Source organism: Carlito syrichta, unplaced genomic scaffold, assembly GCF_000164805.1.
Source record: "Carlito syrichta isolate Samal-C Ts95f unplaced genomic scaffold, Tarsius_syrichta-2.0.1 Scaffold126612, whole genome shotgun sequence".
Classification (NCBI taxonomy): Eukaryota; Metazoa; Chordata; class Mammalia; order Primates; family Tarsiidae; genus Carlito; species Carlito syrichta.
In genome coordinates, this window is record NW_007070708.1 from 164,738 (window position 1) to 182,148 (window position 17,411).

General features: G+C 50.9%; 1 protein-coding gene across 1 annotated transcript in view; it reads left to right on the forward strand.

Moving 5' to 3' along the window:
* The window catches only part of TESC (tescalcin), a 42,964-nt gene that overhangs the window by 13,981 nt on the left and 11,572 nt on the right, over window positions 1-17,411 (forward strand). Inside the window, exons 2-3 of the mRNA XM_021707889.1 lie at window positions 2,545-2,614; window positions 15,696-15,776. Coding sequence (XP_021563564.1) covers window positions 2,545-2,614; window positions 15,696-15,776 — 151 coding nt within the window. The remainder of the gene's footprint in view (window positions 1-2,544; window positions 2,615-15,695; window positions 15,777-17,411) is intronic.

Sequence of the window (17,411 nt, forward strand, 5' to 3'; positions counted from 1 at the left end):
CAGCCTTCCAAGTAGCTGGAACTACAGGTGTGCGCTACCACACCCGGCTAATTTTTGATTAATTGTAGAGATGAGGTCTCGCCAAGTTGCCCAGGTGGGTCTCGAACCCGCGGGCTCAGGCAATTCACTCACCACAGCCTCCCAAAGGCACAGGATTACAGGCTAAGCTACCGAGCCCGGCTGTTTTTGTGCCTTTTAAGATAAATTCCTGCCAAGTGGATTTCACAGTTAAAACAATTTTGTGTAGATTTAGAGGGGTCTGAGTGCAATTTTGTTACATGGGTATATTGCGTCGTGGTGAAGTCTGGGCTTTCAGTGCAGCCCTGAATAGTGTACACTGTGCCCTGCACATTTTTTTAGTAAATTTTTTCTTGCCATATAACATACACTTAGAAAAGTGCATCATTCACAAGCTCCTTGAAGTTTCTGAGAACACAGTGTGTAACCTGTATCTGGATCTAGAAATAGCACATTCCAAGCATCTAGAAGCCCCCTCATGCCCTGTTCAAATTAATATTCCCTCCTTGGAGGCAGCCACTCTCCTCACGTCTAACATTATAGATGAGCTTTGCTTGTTTTTTTACGTTTTATGCTTCTTTTCCTTATCGTTACACAAATGGTCCATTTCTGTTCCTGTATGCTATTCCATTGTTTGACTATACCACACTTTAACACTTTTCTTCATGGTGCCATTGCTGGGCATGTGGTTAGTTTTCAGTTTAGGGCAGTATGGATAGCACTGCCATGAATATCTTTGCAAACATGCTTTGGTGAGTAGAAGTATGCATTTTTGGGTACCTACCTAAGAGTGAAATTGCTGGACCATGAAGTGTGCTGATGGCCTTGCTGACACACTTGTGAAATAAATGGCTGTATTTTCCTCCAGAAAGATGGAAATTGTCCCCTGGCAGCTACCTAACCCTTCTGAGTGTCAGTGTCTACATCTGTAACTTGAGGATACAGGCCCCTCCCTGAATGTCATGAGGAAGAGATGTGCTAACCGGTGGAGACATGCCCATGGCATGCAGCAAACCCTCAGTCTGGCTTGGCATTCCCTCATGAGCTGCCAGGGATGCTTGAGAATTTGAGCAGAATTGAAGAGATCACAGCTGGAGCCTGAGACCCAAAGACAATGAGCAGGGAATAAGGTGACCAGTTGGTCCCGGAAACTAGCTGTCTCTGTAACAAGAGGAAAAAGGTGCTTAGGGAATTGGGTATACTTGGAGGACTGCAGCGGGGGATGATAGCTCCCCAGCCCAGTCACTGTTTAGGAAAGGATTGCCTTAGACATGTGTGTGTGTGTGTGTGTGTGTGTGTGTGTGTGTGTGTGTGTGTGTATACATCTTGATAGATATGTGTGTGATCTTAATATATCTATGTGTGTGATCATATATGATCTTAAGTGCTCTCAGAGCTGCAGTTTTCAAATCACAAAACTGAGGTAATAATATCCACTCACTTATTGGGTTGTTTTGAGGATGAAGTGAGAAACACATCTAAGTACTTAATACTGTGCATTTCATGGAGATATCAGGGTTACTGGTGAGAGGTCCCCTTGTGGGTGTAAACCTGATAAAGATTGGCACCCAGAAGGTCCAGTCTTGGAAGAGGCTCCATGGAAGAAACATGGCCCAAGAGTGGAAATAATATTAATAGCAAGCTAACCTCCCTCACTTAGGTGTTTGAAACCTGTTGGGGGATCCATATTCATCATCTACAGCAACAGTGGTCAAAACTCTGTCTAGTTCTGCCTTCTGTTTCTTTTCCCCACCAGATTCTCCAGACATTTTTCACTGTAGATATCCCAAATCACTTCTAACACCAGCCTGAACCTCTGTTTCCCCTTCTTGCTCATCTGTCTCTTTTTTTTTTTTTTGAGTTGGAGTTTCACTCTGTCGCGGCAGCCTCGACCTGCTGGGCTCCAGTGATCCTTCCACCTCAGCCTTCTGAGTAGCCAGAATTACAGGCGTGCACTACCATGCCCGGCTCATTTTTTGATTTATTGTAGAGATGAGGTCTCGCTGCCCAGGCGGGTCTCGAACCCGCGGGCTCAGGCAATCCACTCACCTCAGCCTCCCAAAGGTGCGGGATTACAGGCTGAGCCACTGAGCCCGGCTCATCTGTCTCTTAATCTGTGCCCATTCAAGACCCCTTTCCCAGCTAGGAAAAAGCCCATCTTTAGGAGAGGGAGGGGGAATGTCAGAGAGACAGACACAAGTTTCTCTTTGGGGGCCACGGAAGGAGGGAAACTGGAGGCCTGTTCACAACTGCCCCCTCCCAGGCAGTAGTAGTAGTTGTTGTTTTATTGCTAAGGGAACTGGAACGAATAATCCCAAAACTGCATTACTGGGGAGAATGGGAAATCCCTGCTTTGCTTCTTCATCTGGCGCTCGATTTTGTCATGGGGGGGGAGGTGCTGTGATGCTGGGGGGGGCTGTGCCTGGTGGGGGCGGGGCAGAGGATGTCTGCTGCTTCTCACTGCCCCAAGTTGCACAGTCAGTGATGTTTTCTTCTCTCTCTGTCTCACCTGTCTTTCCTTCTCAGTCTCATCAGATCAGATTGAGCAGCTCCACCGGAGGTTTAAGCAGCTGAGTGGAGACCAGCCCACCATTCGGTAAGACCTTCAGTTGGGCTTGGGTTCATGGCCCTGGGGACTTCTCTTTCTGTTTCTTTCCCTGAGTGCCCCATTTCCTGAAGTAAATCTATAGTTGTTTTAATGCTTCTGATCTCATCTAAGACAAGATGTTTCCCAGTAGGAGGGAAAGAGCCTCTTCTGTTTCCATCGGGATCAGAAAATTATCAATTATAACTAGAGTTGAGGACTCAGGGAGGGGAGAAGAGCTCTTCAGCCACCCGGCCTCACCCTGACTTTCTCAGATGGAATGTACTCCCAGACTCGTGCTTAGAATCCCAGACACTCCGTGAGGACTTGTTAAATACCAGGATCCTGCCAAATGCTGGCCACACAAAGATGAATCAGTCCCAGTGCCGCCTGAGCTGGGGCCAAGGGTTGTCATCAGGACCTGTCTTGACTTTGCTTCCTCAGCCTCAGTTCCAGCCTCCATAAAGATGGGGGCAGCCGCCTCAAATTTCTACATTGCATTAATCTTTAGGTGCCATCTAGGTCGCTTTTTATGAGGAGGAATGCCTTGAACTGTGATCTTAGATGGTGGTTGGATATTTTGATGTAGCTTTTGAGATGGGGTCTTGCTATGTTGCTCAGGCTAGTCTCAAACTCCTGGTCTCAAGTCAGCCTCCCGCCTTGGCCTCCCAAATAGCTAGGATTACGGGTGAGTGCCAGTTGAATTATTTAGAACTAGGTTAGTGAGAGGTCCTTGATCACCACAAAACTTCAAAGGTGAGGGAGCTTCAAACTGAACCAAAGTAAGCAGAGTTTACAAATTCAAGCGAACAGATTTCTACCACAAATCTAGCAGATGTCATTTCCTAAAATAAACATTCAAGGTCTCAGTGTTACGTTGTTGGAACCTTAAAACAACCCTTTTAATAGTCCAGGAATACTTTCTTCCTCTTAATAAACATCTAAATGTACCTACCTTTTAGGGAAATGGAAATAGCTGCTTTCTCTTGTCTTACTACACAAAGGCATATTGTTAATCCAGTGCATTGTAGTCTCAAAGTATCCTTTTCAAGAACTCAGATTCTGATGGTCTCATGGTTCTGGTAGCCTCTGATCTCAATTTCAATTGTATCCAAGGCAGACTTGAGACAATTAGGACTTACACCTTTAATTCTCCATGTCTTGTTCACTGAGCCCAGTGGCCAAGAGGCTGAGCCCAGGGGAAATTCACATTGGCTTCTCATTGGCTCCAATAGGGTCACGTGCCTGAATCTGAGCCAATCGTGGTGGCTAGGGCTGGAAACAAATTTTTTTTCCACCTAGAGCAGTGGGGCCCTGGGTCAGAGTCAACCGAGAGCAGTGATGGAGGGCAGTGGTTTCCTCAGGGCACAGGGGAGCCTCCCAGGGCCATAGGCTGAGAAGTGTGTGCAACGTGGGAACAGCCAGGCGCCACGGTCTGACAGGATTTGCTGCATGTGCACGCTGGATGCTGGAGAGTGGAGTGTCCAAGGCCTGCTTCTGAAGTTCATGGGTACGTTGGGACCTACGCTGGCAGGTGCAGCCTCCATGCAACTCCCCGTGGAAATTGTGTGGGGCAGAGCTCCCTTTCTCCTCTCGACAGTTTTCCAGCGAGCTAAGCTCCCAGCCCTGTAACAAGCTGCCTTGGACTTCCCATTGTTACAGGTCAGGTGAAAGGCTGGAGTTTCCAGTTCCACAAACGTAGAGATACAGAGGCAAAAACCTAGACTTGGGAGACACGTGACATTAGAATCCTCCATGCCACTGACGGTGACTTTGGGCTGGTCACTTTATTTCTCTGAGCTTGGCTCCTCACCCGTAAAGTGAACGTGGTCACCTGGGACCTGATTGGAGTAGCGAAAACAAGCAGATGTGTGCAGGACGATTGCGTTCTGTCTGAGCCGTGTTTGTGGGAATTTGGTCAATGGCACCGTCGTCATTCTGCCTCAGCCTGAGATGGCCAAGCTGAGGTTTTCTAATCCTGGGGGCTGGGGGGGAGGGACAGGTGTGTGGGGGGAGAAGAAGGCGATGCCTGTGAAGGCCCCTCCCACTTTTAGGTTCTAGCCTCTGAGTCCCGACTGTGTTGCCCGGCGCCTCATCACAGGCCTGTAGCAGGGACTTACGAAACTGGCGTGCCTCCAGCAGTCCTTTTCCAACTTGAGCGTGTGCACGGGCCATCTGGGAATCTTGCAATGCAGATTTGTTTCCACAGGTCGGGTGGGCCCGGAACTGCGTTTCTAACAAGCGCAGCAATCGCTCAGCACCATGGACAGCACACAGTAGGCCCTCAGGGTGGGTGGGTGGAGGCTCCGCCCGCTGCAGGCACTGAGCATGCGCGGCAGATCTGTGCGGGTGGCGCGGGGCTCTTTACCTCCAATGCCTCACTTGCTGCGTGCGGCCTGCACATGTGAGCCTGGCCTGACTTCCCACCCCGGGGCCCTCTTCTATTCCGTTTGCCCCTCTCCCAATACCTCCACCCCGGGACCACCATACATTGCCTTAGCCACCTCTGCCCTCACACAAGCCCTAAGTGTGCGTGTCTGCCTAGCAGGTTGGTTCAGAGGCCTCCTTGAGCAGCCCGTGCTCAACAGCCCTCAGTGGCTCCCCAGTACCATCAAGGTCGTCGTCATGCTCTTTATCTGGGGCTCACCAAGGTCTGCAGATGCTGGCCTCTGCTGTGTTGTGGACCACCTCCTTCAAGACTCTTCTCCTGCCCCCTGAACCCCCACAGCCTCCTCCTGGGGGGGTCCCCTCCCAACATTGACAGCAAGAATTGTTATCGCCTCCCATCCCCCTGCTCCCCAGATTGTAGCTCCTTGAGGCACAGGAACGGATCTGCCTTTTTATCATGGCCAAGTTGCTGAGTCTGGGGTTTGTAAGCAGTAGATGCCCTGAGGGTAGTTGAATGAATGAGTGAGTGAGTGAATAAATGAATGAATAAGAGAGCAAAGGACTGAGGAGTGAGAATAATGACTAAAAAGTTCTTTATAACCCATAAAGCTTGGCCTGTGTGAGACCGGTTGTTACCTGTTCCAGGTGAGAGAACTGCAAACTGCGAATGGAGAAGCTGCCTCCAGTGATGTTATATACTGCCTGCAGAAGCTTGTGGCTTCCCTCTCCAAACCCCAGAGGAAGTAGTGGGCAGAACATCTGCTCCTCCCCGTTTTGTAGATGGGTAACTGAGGCTAGAAAGGCCGTGTACTTGGCCACGGATCACGTAGCTCCTAAGTGGAGGAGCTGGGGTTTGAACTGGGATCCCGCCTTAAGGGAACCGTGGGCATTGCCTGGACTTGCGCGTGGTCTCTGAGGACCTACCTCTGGTCCCAGAGCCTCAGAGTCGGCTTCACAGTTAGTGTCAGCTACACAAGGTGACAGCCCCAGCCCAGCCTGCAGGAAGGAAGGAGGTGATGCAAACAGGCCCGCAGGAAGGGCCTCCTCCCTGCCTCCAGGAACTGCTTTGCCTAATCCCAGTCGGCCCTCCGGGGCCTAGAGAGGGAGGTTCCAGGGCTTCTCTGGCCTCTCCTGCCTGTCTTCCCCTGAGCAGCCCTGGGTTGGTTGGAATCTGGTCCTGTTCGTTCCGTCAGGGCTTTCCTGAGTGATCCCAGCCCGGGCCTTCAGGCTCTCTGATCCCTGGGCACATTTGGCTGCTGCCCAGCAGGCCTTGGGCTGGGCTGGGGTTTCTGAGCACAGAAGAGGTTATTTTCTTTTGTGGCTTCTTTCTTCCATTCTTCTGTTCAACCTCATGAGAAAGGCATTGACTGGGGCTTCCTGGCCGAGGCCCCGCTCCAATCTGGGCCAGGTGTGGAACCAGCCAGGGCAACACAGCGGCTCCCTGTGCCTCCTCCCTCTCAGAGAGTGGAGGTGCCCACGAGCTTATCAAGATACCACAAGGAGGCTTTTGAATATCTTGAGTGCCAAAACCCCCTTAAATGATCATTCAAAACCACAGGCTTTGTATATAGACAAAGCAGATTTGTAAATTGCATTTCAAAGCTAAAGAATTGGGCTTCTAAATTTGCAATTTAACAAATTGAATATAGCTTTAACTCCCTCCCCACCAAGCGCCAGGTGCAGCGGCTCACACCTGTCATCCCAGCACTTTGGGAGGCAGAGGCAGAAGGATTACTTGTGCCCAGGAATTTGAGACCAGCCTGAAGTGAGACCTTGTATCTACAAAAAAATCTTTAAAAAGTAGCCAGGTGAGCCAGGCTCAGTGGCTCAGCCTGTAATCCCACGCTTTGGGAGGCTGAGGTGAATGGATTGCCTGAACCCGTGGGTTCAAGACCCACCTAGGCAACTTGGCGAGACCTCATCTCTACAATAAATCAAAAAATCAGCCAGGCATGGTAGCAGGTGCCTGTAATTCCGGCTACTCGGGAGGCTGAGGCAGAAGGATCGCCCGAGCCCGGCAGGTTGAGGCTGCAGTGGGAGCAGCCACTGCACTCCAATCTGGGCGACACAGTGAGAGTCCGACTAAAAAAAAAAAAAAAAAAAATTGCCAGGGGGGGCGGCATGTACCTGTAGTCCCAGCTACTTGGGAGACTGAGGCAGAAGGATTGCCTGAGACCAGGAGGTCAAAACTGCAGTGAGTCATGATTGTACCACTGCACTCCAGCCTGGGTGACAGAGTGAGAGTCCGACTAAAAAAAAAAAAAAAAAAAATTGCCAGGGGGGGCGGCATGTACCTGTAGTCCCAGCTACTTGGGAGACTGAGGCAGAAGGATTGCCTGAGACCAGGAGGTCAAAACTGCAGTGAGTCATGATTGTACCACTGCACTCCAGCCTGGGTGACAGAGTGAGAGTCCGACTAAAAAAAAAAAAAAAAAAAATTGCCAGGGGGGGCGGCATGTACCTGTAGTCCCAGCTACTTGGGAGACTGAGGCAGAAGGATTGCCTGAGACCAGGAGGTCAAAACTGCAGTGAGTCATGATTGTACCACTGCACTCCAGCCTGGGTGACAGAGTGAGAGTCCGACTAAAAAAAAAAAAAAAAAAAATTGCCAGGGGGGGCGGCATGTACCTGTAGTCCCAGCTACTTGGGAGACTGAGGCAGAAGGATTGCCTGAGACCAGGAGGTCAAAACTGCAGTGAGTCATGATTGTACCACTGCACTCCAGCCTGGGTGACAGAGTGAGAGTCCGACTAAAAAAAAAAAAAAAAAAAATTGCCAGGGGGGGCGGCATGTACCTGTAGTCCCAGCTACTTGGGAGACTGAGGCAGAAGGATTGCCTGAGACCAGGAGGTCAAAACTGCAGTGAGTCATGATTGTACCACTGCACTCCAGCCTGGGTGACAGAGTGAGAGTCCGACTAAAAAAAAAAAAAAAAAAAATTGCCAGGGGGGGCGGCATGTACCTGTAGTCCCAGCTACTTGGGAGACTGAGGCAGAAGGATTGCCTGAGACCAGGAGGTCAAAACTGCAGTGAGTCATGATTGTACCACTGCACTCCAGCCTGGGTGACAGAGTGAGAGTCCGACTAAAAAAAAAAAAAAAAAAAATTGCCAGGGGGGGCGGCATGTACCTGTAGTCCCAGCTACTTGGGAGACTGAGGCAGAAGGATTGCCTGAGACCAGGAGGTCAAAACTGCAGTGAGTCATGATTGTACCACTGCACTCCAGCCTGGGTGACAGAGTGAGAGTCCGACTAAAAAAAAAAAAAAAAAAAATTGCCAGGGGGGGCGGCATGTACCTGTAGTCCCAGCTACTTGGGAGACTGAGGCAGAAGGATTGCCTGAGACCAGGAGGTCAAAACTGCAGTGAGTCATGATTGTACCACTGCACTCCAGCCTGGGTGACAGAGTGAGAGTCCGACTAAAAAAAAAAAAAAAAAAAATTGCCAGGGGGGGCGGCATGTACCTGTAGTCCCAGCTACTTGGGAGACTGAGGCAGAAGGATTGCCTGAGACCAGGAGGTCAAAACTGCAGTGAGTCATGATTGTACCACTGCACTCCATCCTGGGCAACAGAGTGAGACCCCCTACTCAAAAAAGAAAGAAAAAAAAATCCCTCAAGGTTAAAAATTACCAAAATTGATTTTAATTTTAACCTACCATTTCCTATCTACCTTGGGTCTGGTCCTGTGTCTTTCCAAAAATAATCTCAGGACATCCTGGGGTGGGTTTACCCCAAGACTTTTAAAGCCCCACTCAGGGACTTACTTTTGTGTGGGATTTTTATACAGCGTAGTACTTGATTTTTTAAAAATTCATATTGTCAGGTTCCTTTTCTTTAAGAAGACCCCTCCCCCGAGTTGTTAATGCTTCTACAGGGTCCCCAAGATCTGAATTCACCCTGACCACAAAGCACTACTGCGGCCTCTTGGCAAAATGCTTGAATGGAAAAATGTTCATCTAACATGTTTACAGAGCACCTACCATGCAAATGCTCCTCTCTGTCCTCGGAAGCTTTTGTTGTAGCAGAGGAGACCCGCCATAAATAAACCTGGGAAAGTCATTTTATTTATGTATTTATTTTGATTTTTTGAAACAAGGTCTAATTCTGTCACCCAGCCTGGTGTGCAGTGGTACGAGTACAGCTCACTGTAGCCTCAAACTCCTGGGCTCAAGTGATCCTCCTGCCTCAGCCTCCCGAATAGCTGAGACTGCAGGCGTGAGCCACCATGCCTGGTTAATATTTTTAAATGTTTTGTAGAGACAGGGTCTCATGTTGCCCAGGCTAGTCTTGAACTCCTGAGTTCAAGCAATTCTCCTGCCTCAGCCTCCCTGGTGGCTGGGACTACAGGTGCATGCCATCACACCTGTCTTTTTTTTTTTTAACTTTTTCTAGAGATGGGATTTCACTATGTGGCCCAGCCTGGTCTCAAACTCCTGGCCTCAAGTGATCCGCCTTGGCCTCCCAAAGTGCTAGGATTACAGGTATGAGCCACCATGCCTGTCCAATAGGCCATAATTTTGGATAGTGAAGAAAATACAGTGGTGGCTTCTTGCATTTCTTCTTTCCCTAGCTGGGCCCCTTAACTGGTGAATGCCTTGAACAGCAATTCTTAACTTCCTGATAAAACCCTGGCAGGCTCACAAACACCCAGAAATAGATGCCATGGAACACTTTAAACGTGGTGATGTGATCAGGGGGCCTCTTTGGATAGAGCCACGTTACAAACATATTTTTAGATTCATCAGCCGTCGGGCGCAGAGTCATTCAGAGGTAAAGGCAACCGCAGACATGCATGGGGAAGGAAGAGGACCCTGCTGTGGTTGGACAGCACGGAGGCAGAACCACGTTCTGATCCGCCATAGCAGGACGGCGACAGAGTGTCCTAACTTAGTCCTATTGCCTTAGAAGTTAGTCCGGAGTCTCCTGTGTGAACCGGGGCTCCAGCTGCCGTTAGCTGAGTGCTGACATCAACCTGGCACTGGGCTCAGTGCTGGCTTGTGTGGTCACAGGGGTCTTGGGAACCCTCTGAAGGTCACACCATTATTCCCATTTTACAGGTTGAGAAACTGAAGCTGACAAGGGTAAAATCACACAGTAGGGTCTTGGTTCAAAAGCAAAGCCAGATGACATGAGTGCCCCTGCAAAAACACTCATTTTTCTTCTGTTCTTCTGCAGAATCGAGTCCCTTTTAAACCCTGTCACTTGGATTTTTGTTGTTGTTTTTGTTGAAGAGACATGGGTCTCACTCTGTAGCCCAGGCTGGAGTGCAATGGTGCAATCATAGTTCAGTGCAGCCTCAACCTCCTGGCTCAAATGATCTTCTTGCCTTAGCTTCTGAAGTAGCTGGGACTGCAGGTGCGCACCACTTATGCCTGACTCATTTTTAATTTTTTTTGGAAAGACAGGGTTTTACTATGTTGCTCAGGCTGGTCTAGAACTCCTAGCCTCAAACAATCCTCCCACAGCTCTGGGATTGCAGGCGTGAGCCACCGCGCTCGGTCACACTTTGCTTTTAACCTGTCTAAAATGTGGACATTTCTTTAGAAGTACTAGTCTCATGACAGTGAAGTCGCCAGGCCCTGCCTGGTCCTGCAGGCTGTTTTACTGTTGGTGTTTAATATATTCCAAGAGGTGATGCATCCTCCCTTTAAAATGTCAGCTGAGATGATGCACATTTGTTTAAAAAGAAAAACCTGGCCGGGCTCGGTGGCTCAGCCTGTAATCCCAGCACTTTGGGAGGCCAAGGTGAGTGAATTGCCTAAGCCTGTGGGTTCGAGACCCACCTGGGCAACTTGGCGAGGCCTCATCTCTGCAATAAATTAAAAATTAGCCGGGCGTGGTGGTGTGCACTGTAGTTCCAGCTACTTGGAAGGCTGAGGCAGAAGGATAGCCGGAGCCCAGCAGGTCGAGGTTACGGTGGCCGGGAGTGGCCACTGCACTCCAGTCTGGGTGACAGAGTGAGACTCCAACTCAAAAGAAAAAAAGAAAAAGAAAAACCTTTCAGCCTAAGAAAGCTGATTAACAACAAAAATCCACCTATAGTCTCTTGTAAAACTCCCCAGAAAAGACAGTGGGCTGGTGGCAGCTGGGGCTCTTGCATCTGGCTGGGTGAGAGTGTCACAGCAGATTTGAGTAGAGCTGCTGAGGATTCAGTGTGGTATAAGGGGGTGCAGGAGTGTCCCCGAAGCAGGAAGCAGGTTTCTAAGTGGCCGTGGTCTGACTGCACCAAGAGATTCTTTCCCAGGTGGCCGGTACTGACCCAGTCCTGGCTTGTAGGCAAACAGGGCCTTTGAGTGGGTTCTAACGCTGCACCCTGCAATTGTCAGATTACCCTTCCCTTCCTGGGGGCTTCTGTTCTGCTGAGAGAGTGGAGATGGTCAGAGCCAGAGAGTAAACAGCAGACAGCAAGTTCATTCTCCATCATGAGGAAGGAAATGGGATAGACAGGCCATCCCATGGGCCCCTAGGCCTTGGGATGGTGGTGGGCCTCTCAGAAGGCTGCATCTGGGCTAAGGCCAGAATGGAGAGGGGGGCCAGGCTGTGTAGCAAAGAGAAAAGGAAGCTGTAGACAGAGGTAACAGCAAGTGCAGTGGGTGGGAGGCGGGACCCAGCGTCGTCAGACATCCATGATGGGGACAGTTTGGCCATCGCAGGGACTCGGGCTTCCTGCTGTCCTTGAAATAAGACACATATCACTGGGCTTGGTAACCCCCAGCACTTTGGGAGGCCGAGGCAAGAGGATTGCCTGAGCCCGCAGGTTCAAGACCAGCCCAGGCAACCTGGCGAGACCTCGTTTCTACAATAAATCAAAAACTAGCCGGGCATGATAGCGCATGCCTGTAGTTCCAGGTACTTGAAAGGCTGAGGCAGAAGGATCACAGGAGTCCAGCAGGCCAAGCCTGCAGTGGCCATGAGCATGCCACTGCCCTCCAGCCTGGGTGACAGAGTGAGACTCCAACTCAAAAAAAAAAAAAAAAAAAAAAAAAAAGAAAGACGACACATATTGAGACTTGAAATGCCACTGAATGTTACCTCTCATGCTTATGCATCACGCCAGGACCCCTGCCCTGACATCAAGCATGGCAGCTGCCCACCCGCTTGATGTCCCAAAGGCCTGTTGCTTACCATGTCCCAAGGTGAGCTCCTCGCCGTCCCTCACAGGGGTGCTGCTCCTTCCCTGGAGTCACCTGGTTCCTCCCTTCCTCTCGCCTGCTTCCGGTTTGTCAGCAAATTGCCATTCCTACCTCCAGATAGGTCCAGGACATATACTCTCTCCCCCTTGCTCCTCTGCTCCCCGACCCTGCCCTGCCTAGCTGCCATAGTCTCTCACCTGGGCCTCCTCCCTGGGCCTCCTCTGACTGTCCTTACTGCCCACCTGCCATCCGGGCTCACGGTACCGCACAGGAGGGCCCTATGAGAATGTCACTTCTCTGCTCAAGAAGTTCACTCTCCCAGTGGGAGCCAGAGTCGTTGAGGCTGTCCTGTGTCCTGCAGGCCCCTGCTACCCCTTCTCCCCTGTTTCTTCTGCCTGGGTCATGTGAGCGCTAAGCACCTTGTGTGGATTTATTTCATGTAACCATCTCGTGAATCCCACAGCGCTACCCGTCCATTCCCATGATCCTCGTTTTACAGATGGGAAACCCGGAGCTTTGAGACGTGCTGGGGCGGGTCGAAGACTACATGCCCGGTGAGGGGCAGAGCCTGGGCCAGCAGCCCCCACTCTGCCCCTGTGTGACTGACTCTGCACCCCCCTCCCACGGGAAGTGTTAGGTCTGGGCCCATCTCACGGACGAGGAGACCGAGGCTCTGAGCATCAGGCACCCGGGACAAGGGGAGGTGAGCTGCGAGTGTGGGGGCAGTGGGTGGCCGTGGAGACAGAGGGCAAAGGCATGGCTTCAGAGACATCAGTGCACCTGCTGGGGAGCCTGAGGCCAGCCCCTGGGCACACCATGACCCCAGCTGGGTTCCCAGCAGGTCAGGTATCTGGCTAATGGCTGCCGGCAGGAGGCAGGCCTCTGGCGTCTTCTCCAGGCATATGGGTAGGCTCTCCGAGGTGGCTTCTTTACTGTCTCCTTCCCATTGTTGTCTGCCCTCCTTCCTGGGTCAGCCCCAGGTCCGGACAGCTGGGAAGGTGCCGGGGAAGGGCAGCTGTCCAGGACAGACCAGAGGTGGAGGATAGCCTTGCCTGCAGCCACGGCTCTGGTGCTCAGCAAACCGCCTCTCGAGCTCCCTGCTGCACACAGCTGTGCAAGGCATTGAGGACCGGGGGCAGCGGAAGTAGAGGCCTCATCCTGACAGCTGCCATCTGCAGGCGCTCCCTGCTCACCAGGCTCCGTGCTGCATGTGCTGCAGACTTTATCTCAGCCATATAGCAGCCTCGGGAGGTGCCTGTTTCCGGAGGAGATGGGTTCAGAGAGGCCAGGTCACTTGTCCCCATAGTAGAACAGGGTAGAACCCGAGTCTGATACCAGAGGCTGTGCCCGTCACCCCTCAGTAAGTATTGTTGCGCCCACTTTACCAACAAGAAAACTGTGGCCAAGAAAGTATAAGAAGGGTTGATAGTAGCCAAGATTCCCCCGGCCAGTGAAAGCCAGAGAAGGTTGAGGTTTCATGTACGCGCTAACTGTGTGTTAGGTAGCTGGCTTCTTTTCTTCCAAAATAGTCTCCCAAGCTCCACTCTGCCCCTTTCCCAATCAGGGATCTGTGCTTTGAAAGATGGAGTCTGCTCAGCTGAAGAGAGCAGGACAGCAGGTTGTTGGGGCAGGCATGTGGCTTTGCTCTGCCCGGATTCGAATGTGACCCTGGCTGGGCAGATCACTGAACCTCTCTGTGCCGAATCTGACGTGTCGGAGATAATAGGAACTCTCATGGGGTGTTATGCAGTACATGAGGCAGCCATTTGCACAGCTACTACAAGCTGCAGCTGTTACTGTCATCCCATCGTGATTTTATAGCAGGGGTCCCCAACTCTCAGGTCTGTGGGCTGCTAGGAACCGGGCCGCACAGCAGGAGGTGAGCGGCAGGCGGGTGGAGCTCTGCCTCTGTCAGGTCAGTGATGGCATTAGAATCTCATGGGAGTGCGAACCCTATCATGAACTGCGCATGTGAGGGATCTGGGTTGCATGCTCCTTATGAGAATCTAATGCTGATAATCTCTCCCAGCCTGTCTGTGGAAAAATTGTCTTCCATGAAACCGGTGTCTGATGCCAAAAAGGTTGGAACTGCTGATTTATAGGATTTGGTCACCCCCCTGGTAACCTTGACCCGCTCAGGGCTTTGGTCTCCCTGTCCTGTCTCCTCCTGTGGTTGCCTCCCACTCATGAGCAGAAAGGGAAGGACAGCCGGGCCGTCCTCGTGCGGCGAGAGTGTGACCTGCATAGAGAAAAGTGTGCGTGTCACAGGGGGAGGGACTTTCACCAGGAAACACGCAGCAGTACCTCCCCAGCCCCCAGAAGCTCCCTGCGCTTCCTCCTGGTCACACCTCCAGGGTGGTTAAATCACCCCGACTCAGCTGCATGGGTTCACGTTGTCACTTCTGGGTCTTTATACAAATAGAGTCATAGTGGAGTGGATCTTTTTGTGTTTTAAAAGACTTGTTAGATTATCATAATACTCTAAGAAAAGGATAGTCAGTAGTAGGAAATTGCTGGGGGAGGGGGTGTGGGATTGGTGGTAGTGGTATTCTGCTGGGGGAGGGGGGACACACCTCATCAACAAGGGTACCTGCATAATGATAACGAACAGTTGTATGCTTAACCCTGTTGTATTCCACATCTTTAAAATAAAACATTTAAGAAAATTTTTAAATTAAAAAAAGACACGAGAAATTTGTAACACCTTTACGGAGGTGCAATTGACAAATTATATAATTCACCATTTAAAGTATCCAGTCCACTTTAGAACAAGTCAAAAAGAAACACTGTACCCATCAGCCACGTCCCCTGTCTCCAGCCCCAGGAACCATGGCCTGAGAGCCTCTCTGTGGATTTACCTTTTCTGAAGTTTCATATTAGCGGCACCATACACCCTGTGGCCTTGCATCTGGTTTCCCCCACTCAGCATCGTGTTTTCAGGGTTCATCCATGCTGTTGCACAGATCAGTGCTTCTGTCCTTTTCCTCGACTGAATACTCTTCCTTCATTTGGACAGACCACCTCTTATTTCTGCAGTCATCGGTTGACAGACATTCGGGTAGTTTCTATCCTATGGTTATACTGAGTGAAGCTGCTGTGAAATTCACATGCAGGGTTTCATTTCTCGTGGGCATAGCCCAGGAACGAATTGCTGGTCGTATATTCACTCTGAGTTTAGCCTTTGGGACCTGCCACTGTTTTCTAGAGCTCTGAGCCAGCACCCCACTGCTCTGGCTTGAGGGCAGAGTCCCCTGTGCTGAGGGTCTAAGGATGGGTCCCCAGAATTGGGTACAAGTCCCATGTCTCTGCGTTTTTCTGGAGGTGAATGTCTGGTCCATCTCTCAGATTCTCAAAAGTATCTCAAGCCTCCATCTCCTCCATGCTCTCGCCCAGTCTCAGGGTTGGAGAACGGGACAGATACATGAGTGTACTCAGGTTCTGTCTCCTGGCTCAGATCAAGTCCTGTGGAGCTGGTTAGCGATCACTGATGCAGCCTGAGAACGTGATGAAAATGCCGCTGATACCTCTCTGTTTTCCCTCTCTTCCCGGTGTCTCTCCTTCTTGGAAATCAGCAAGGAGAACTTCAACAATGTCCCTGACCTGGAGCTCAACCCGATCCGATCTAAAATTGTCCGTGCCTTCTTCGACAACAGGTGGGCTTTTCTGAATCAGCTCCAGGCCGAGCACCTTTTGTCCTGTGTAACATCTCATAATACTCACTGCTCAGAACAGGCCCTTATGCTGAGGCAGAGAAGAGGGTGCCTTGCTGGGTAGGGGCTAGGAGCGTGGGCTTGGGGTCACAGTTCTGGGTTCATGGCTATGTGACTGGCGGCTCACGCAAGCTCTCTGGACCTCCATATAAGTTATATTTGACTGCGTAACAAATATCCCCAAAACCTAGCTGTTTAAAGCAACAGCTGGGTGTGGTGGCATATGTCTGTGGTCCCAGCTACTCGGAAGGCTAAGGAAGGAGGATCACTTGAGCCCAGGAGTTTGAAGCTGCAAGTGAGTTATGGTCATACCACTGCACTCTCACCTGGACAACAACATGAGACTTTTTTTTTTTTTTTAGTTAGAGTCTCACTCCCTAGCCCAGGCTGGAGTGCAGTGGAATGCTCACAGCCACTCCAGCGTCGACCTGCTGGGCTCTGGCAATCCTTCCACCTCAGTCTTCCAAGTAGCCAGAACTACAGGTGTGTGTGCTTCCACGCCCAGCTAATTTTTTGTTTACTGTAGAGAGGAGGTCTCATCAAGTTGCCCGGGCTGGTCTCGAATCCGCAGGCTTAGGCAATCCACTCGCCTCGGCCTCCCAAAGTGCTGGGATGACAGGCTGAGCCACTGAGCCCGGCTGAGACTTTTTAAAAAAATCAAAATAAGAATAATAAAAAAATAATAAAAAATCAAAATAATAATAATGAAGAGAATAGTTTTTTTTAAAAAAAATTCTAAGATAACTGTTGTGGAGGATTTTTTTTTAAAAGAAAAAAACAGTACACATTGAGTATCTCACCATCTCCGTGAGTTGGGATCTGGGTGCAGATTAGTTGGGGGTCTTGGCTCAGGGTCTCTTGCAAGCTTCAGCCATGGTGTCACGGGGCTGAGTTCTCATCTGAAGGCTCGACCGGGGAGGCTCTGCTGCCAGCTTACCCGCTGGCCGCTGGATGGAGGCACCTCCTGGGCCTCTCCACAGAGCTACTGGCAGCCTGGCGGTGGCTTGCTCAGAGCGAGATGTCCAAATGAGATGGGGGTGGGACCCAAAATGGAGGCTGCCATCTTTTCACAGCTATCTCAGAAGTGACCCCCAGACCTTCTGTCATCTCTCCTCATTGGAGGTACACCCCTAGATCACCCCACTCCCGAAGAGGGGCATGACTCCACAGAGGCAGGGGTTATTATGAGGACGCATCAGTTTCCTCATCTATACAATGGGTTCATCCTAGCACCTGCCTTGGGCTCTGTGAGGAGCACTGGGGGTATGTGGTCAAGCACCAGGTGAGCTGCTCATTTTCATGGCTCAAAGAGGCACAGGCCAGAGCTCGCGCCCCCGAGGGTCAAAAGATGCGAGTAAAGGATGGAGACTCATGGAGTCTGAGCCTCTGGGGGGTGGGCATGTGTACTCCCTCCCCAGCTGCCGGGGCCTGTGGTCAGACACACCAAGGCCAGCCTGATGTCCCCATGTCTGTGGAGAGGGCTGGGAACAGGGAAGATGGGCAGAAAGAGGAAGAAGGAGCCAGGCTCGGTGGCTCAGCCTGTAATCCCGTGCCTTTGGGAGGCTGAGGTGAATGGAT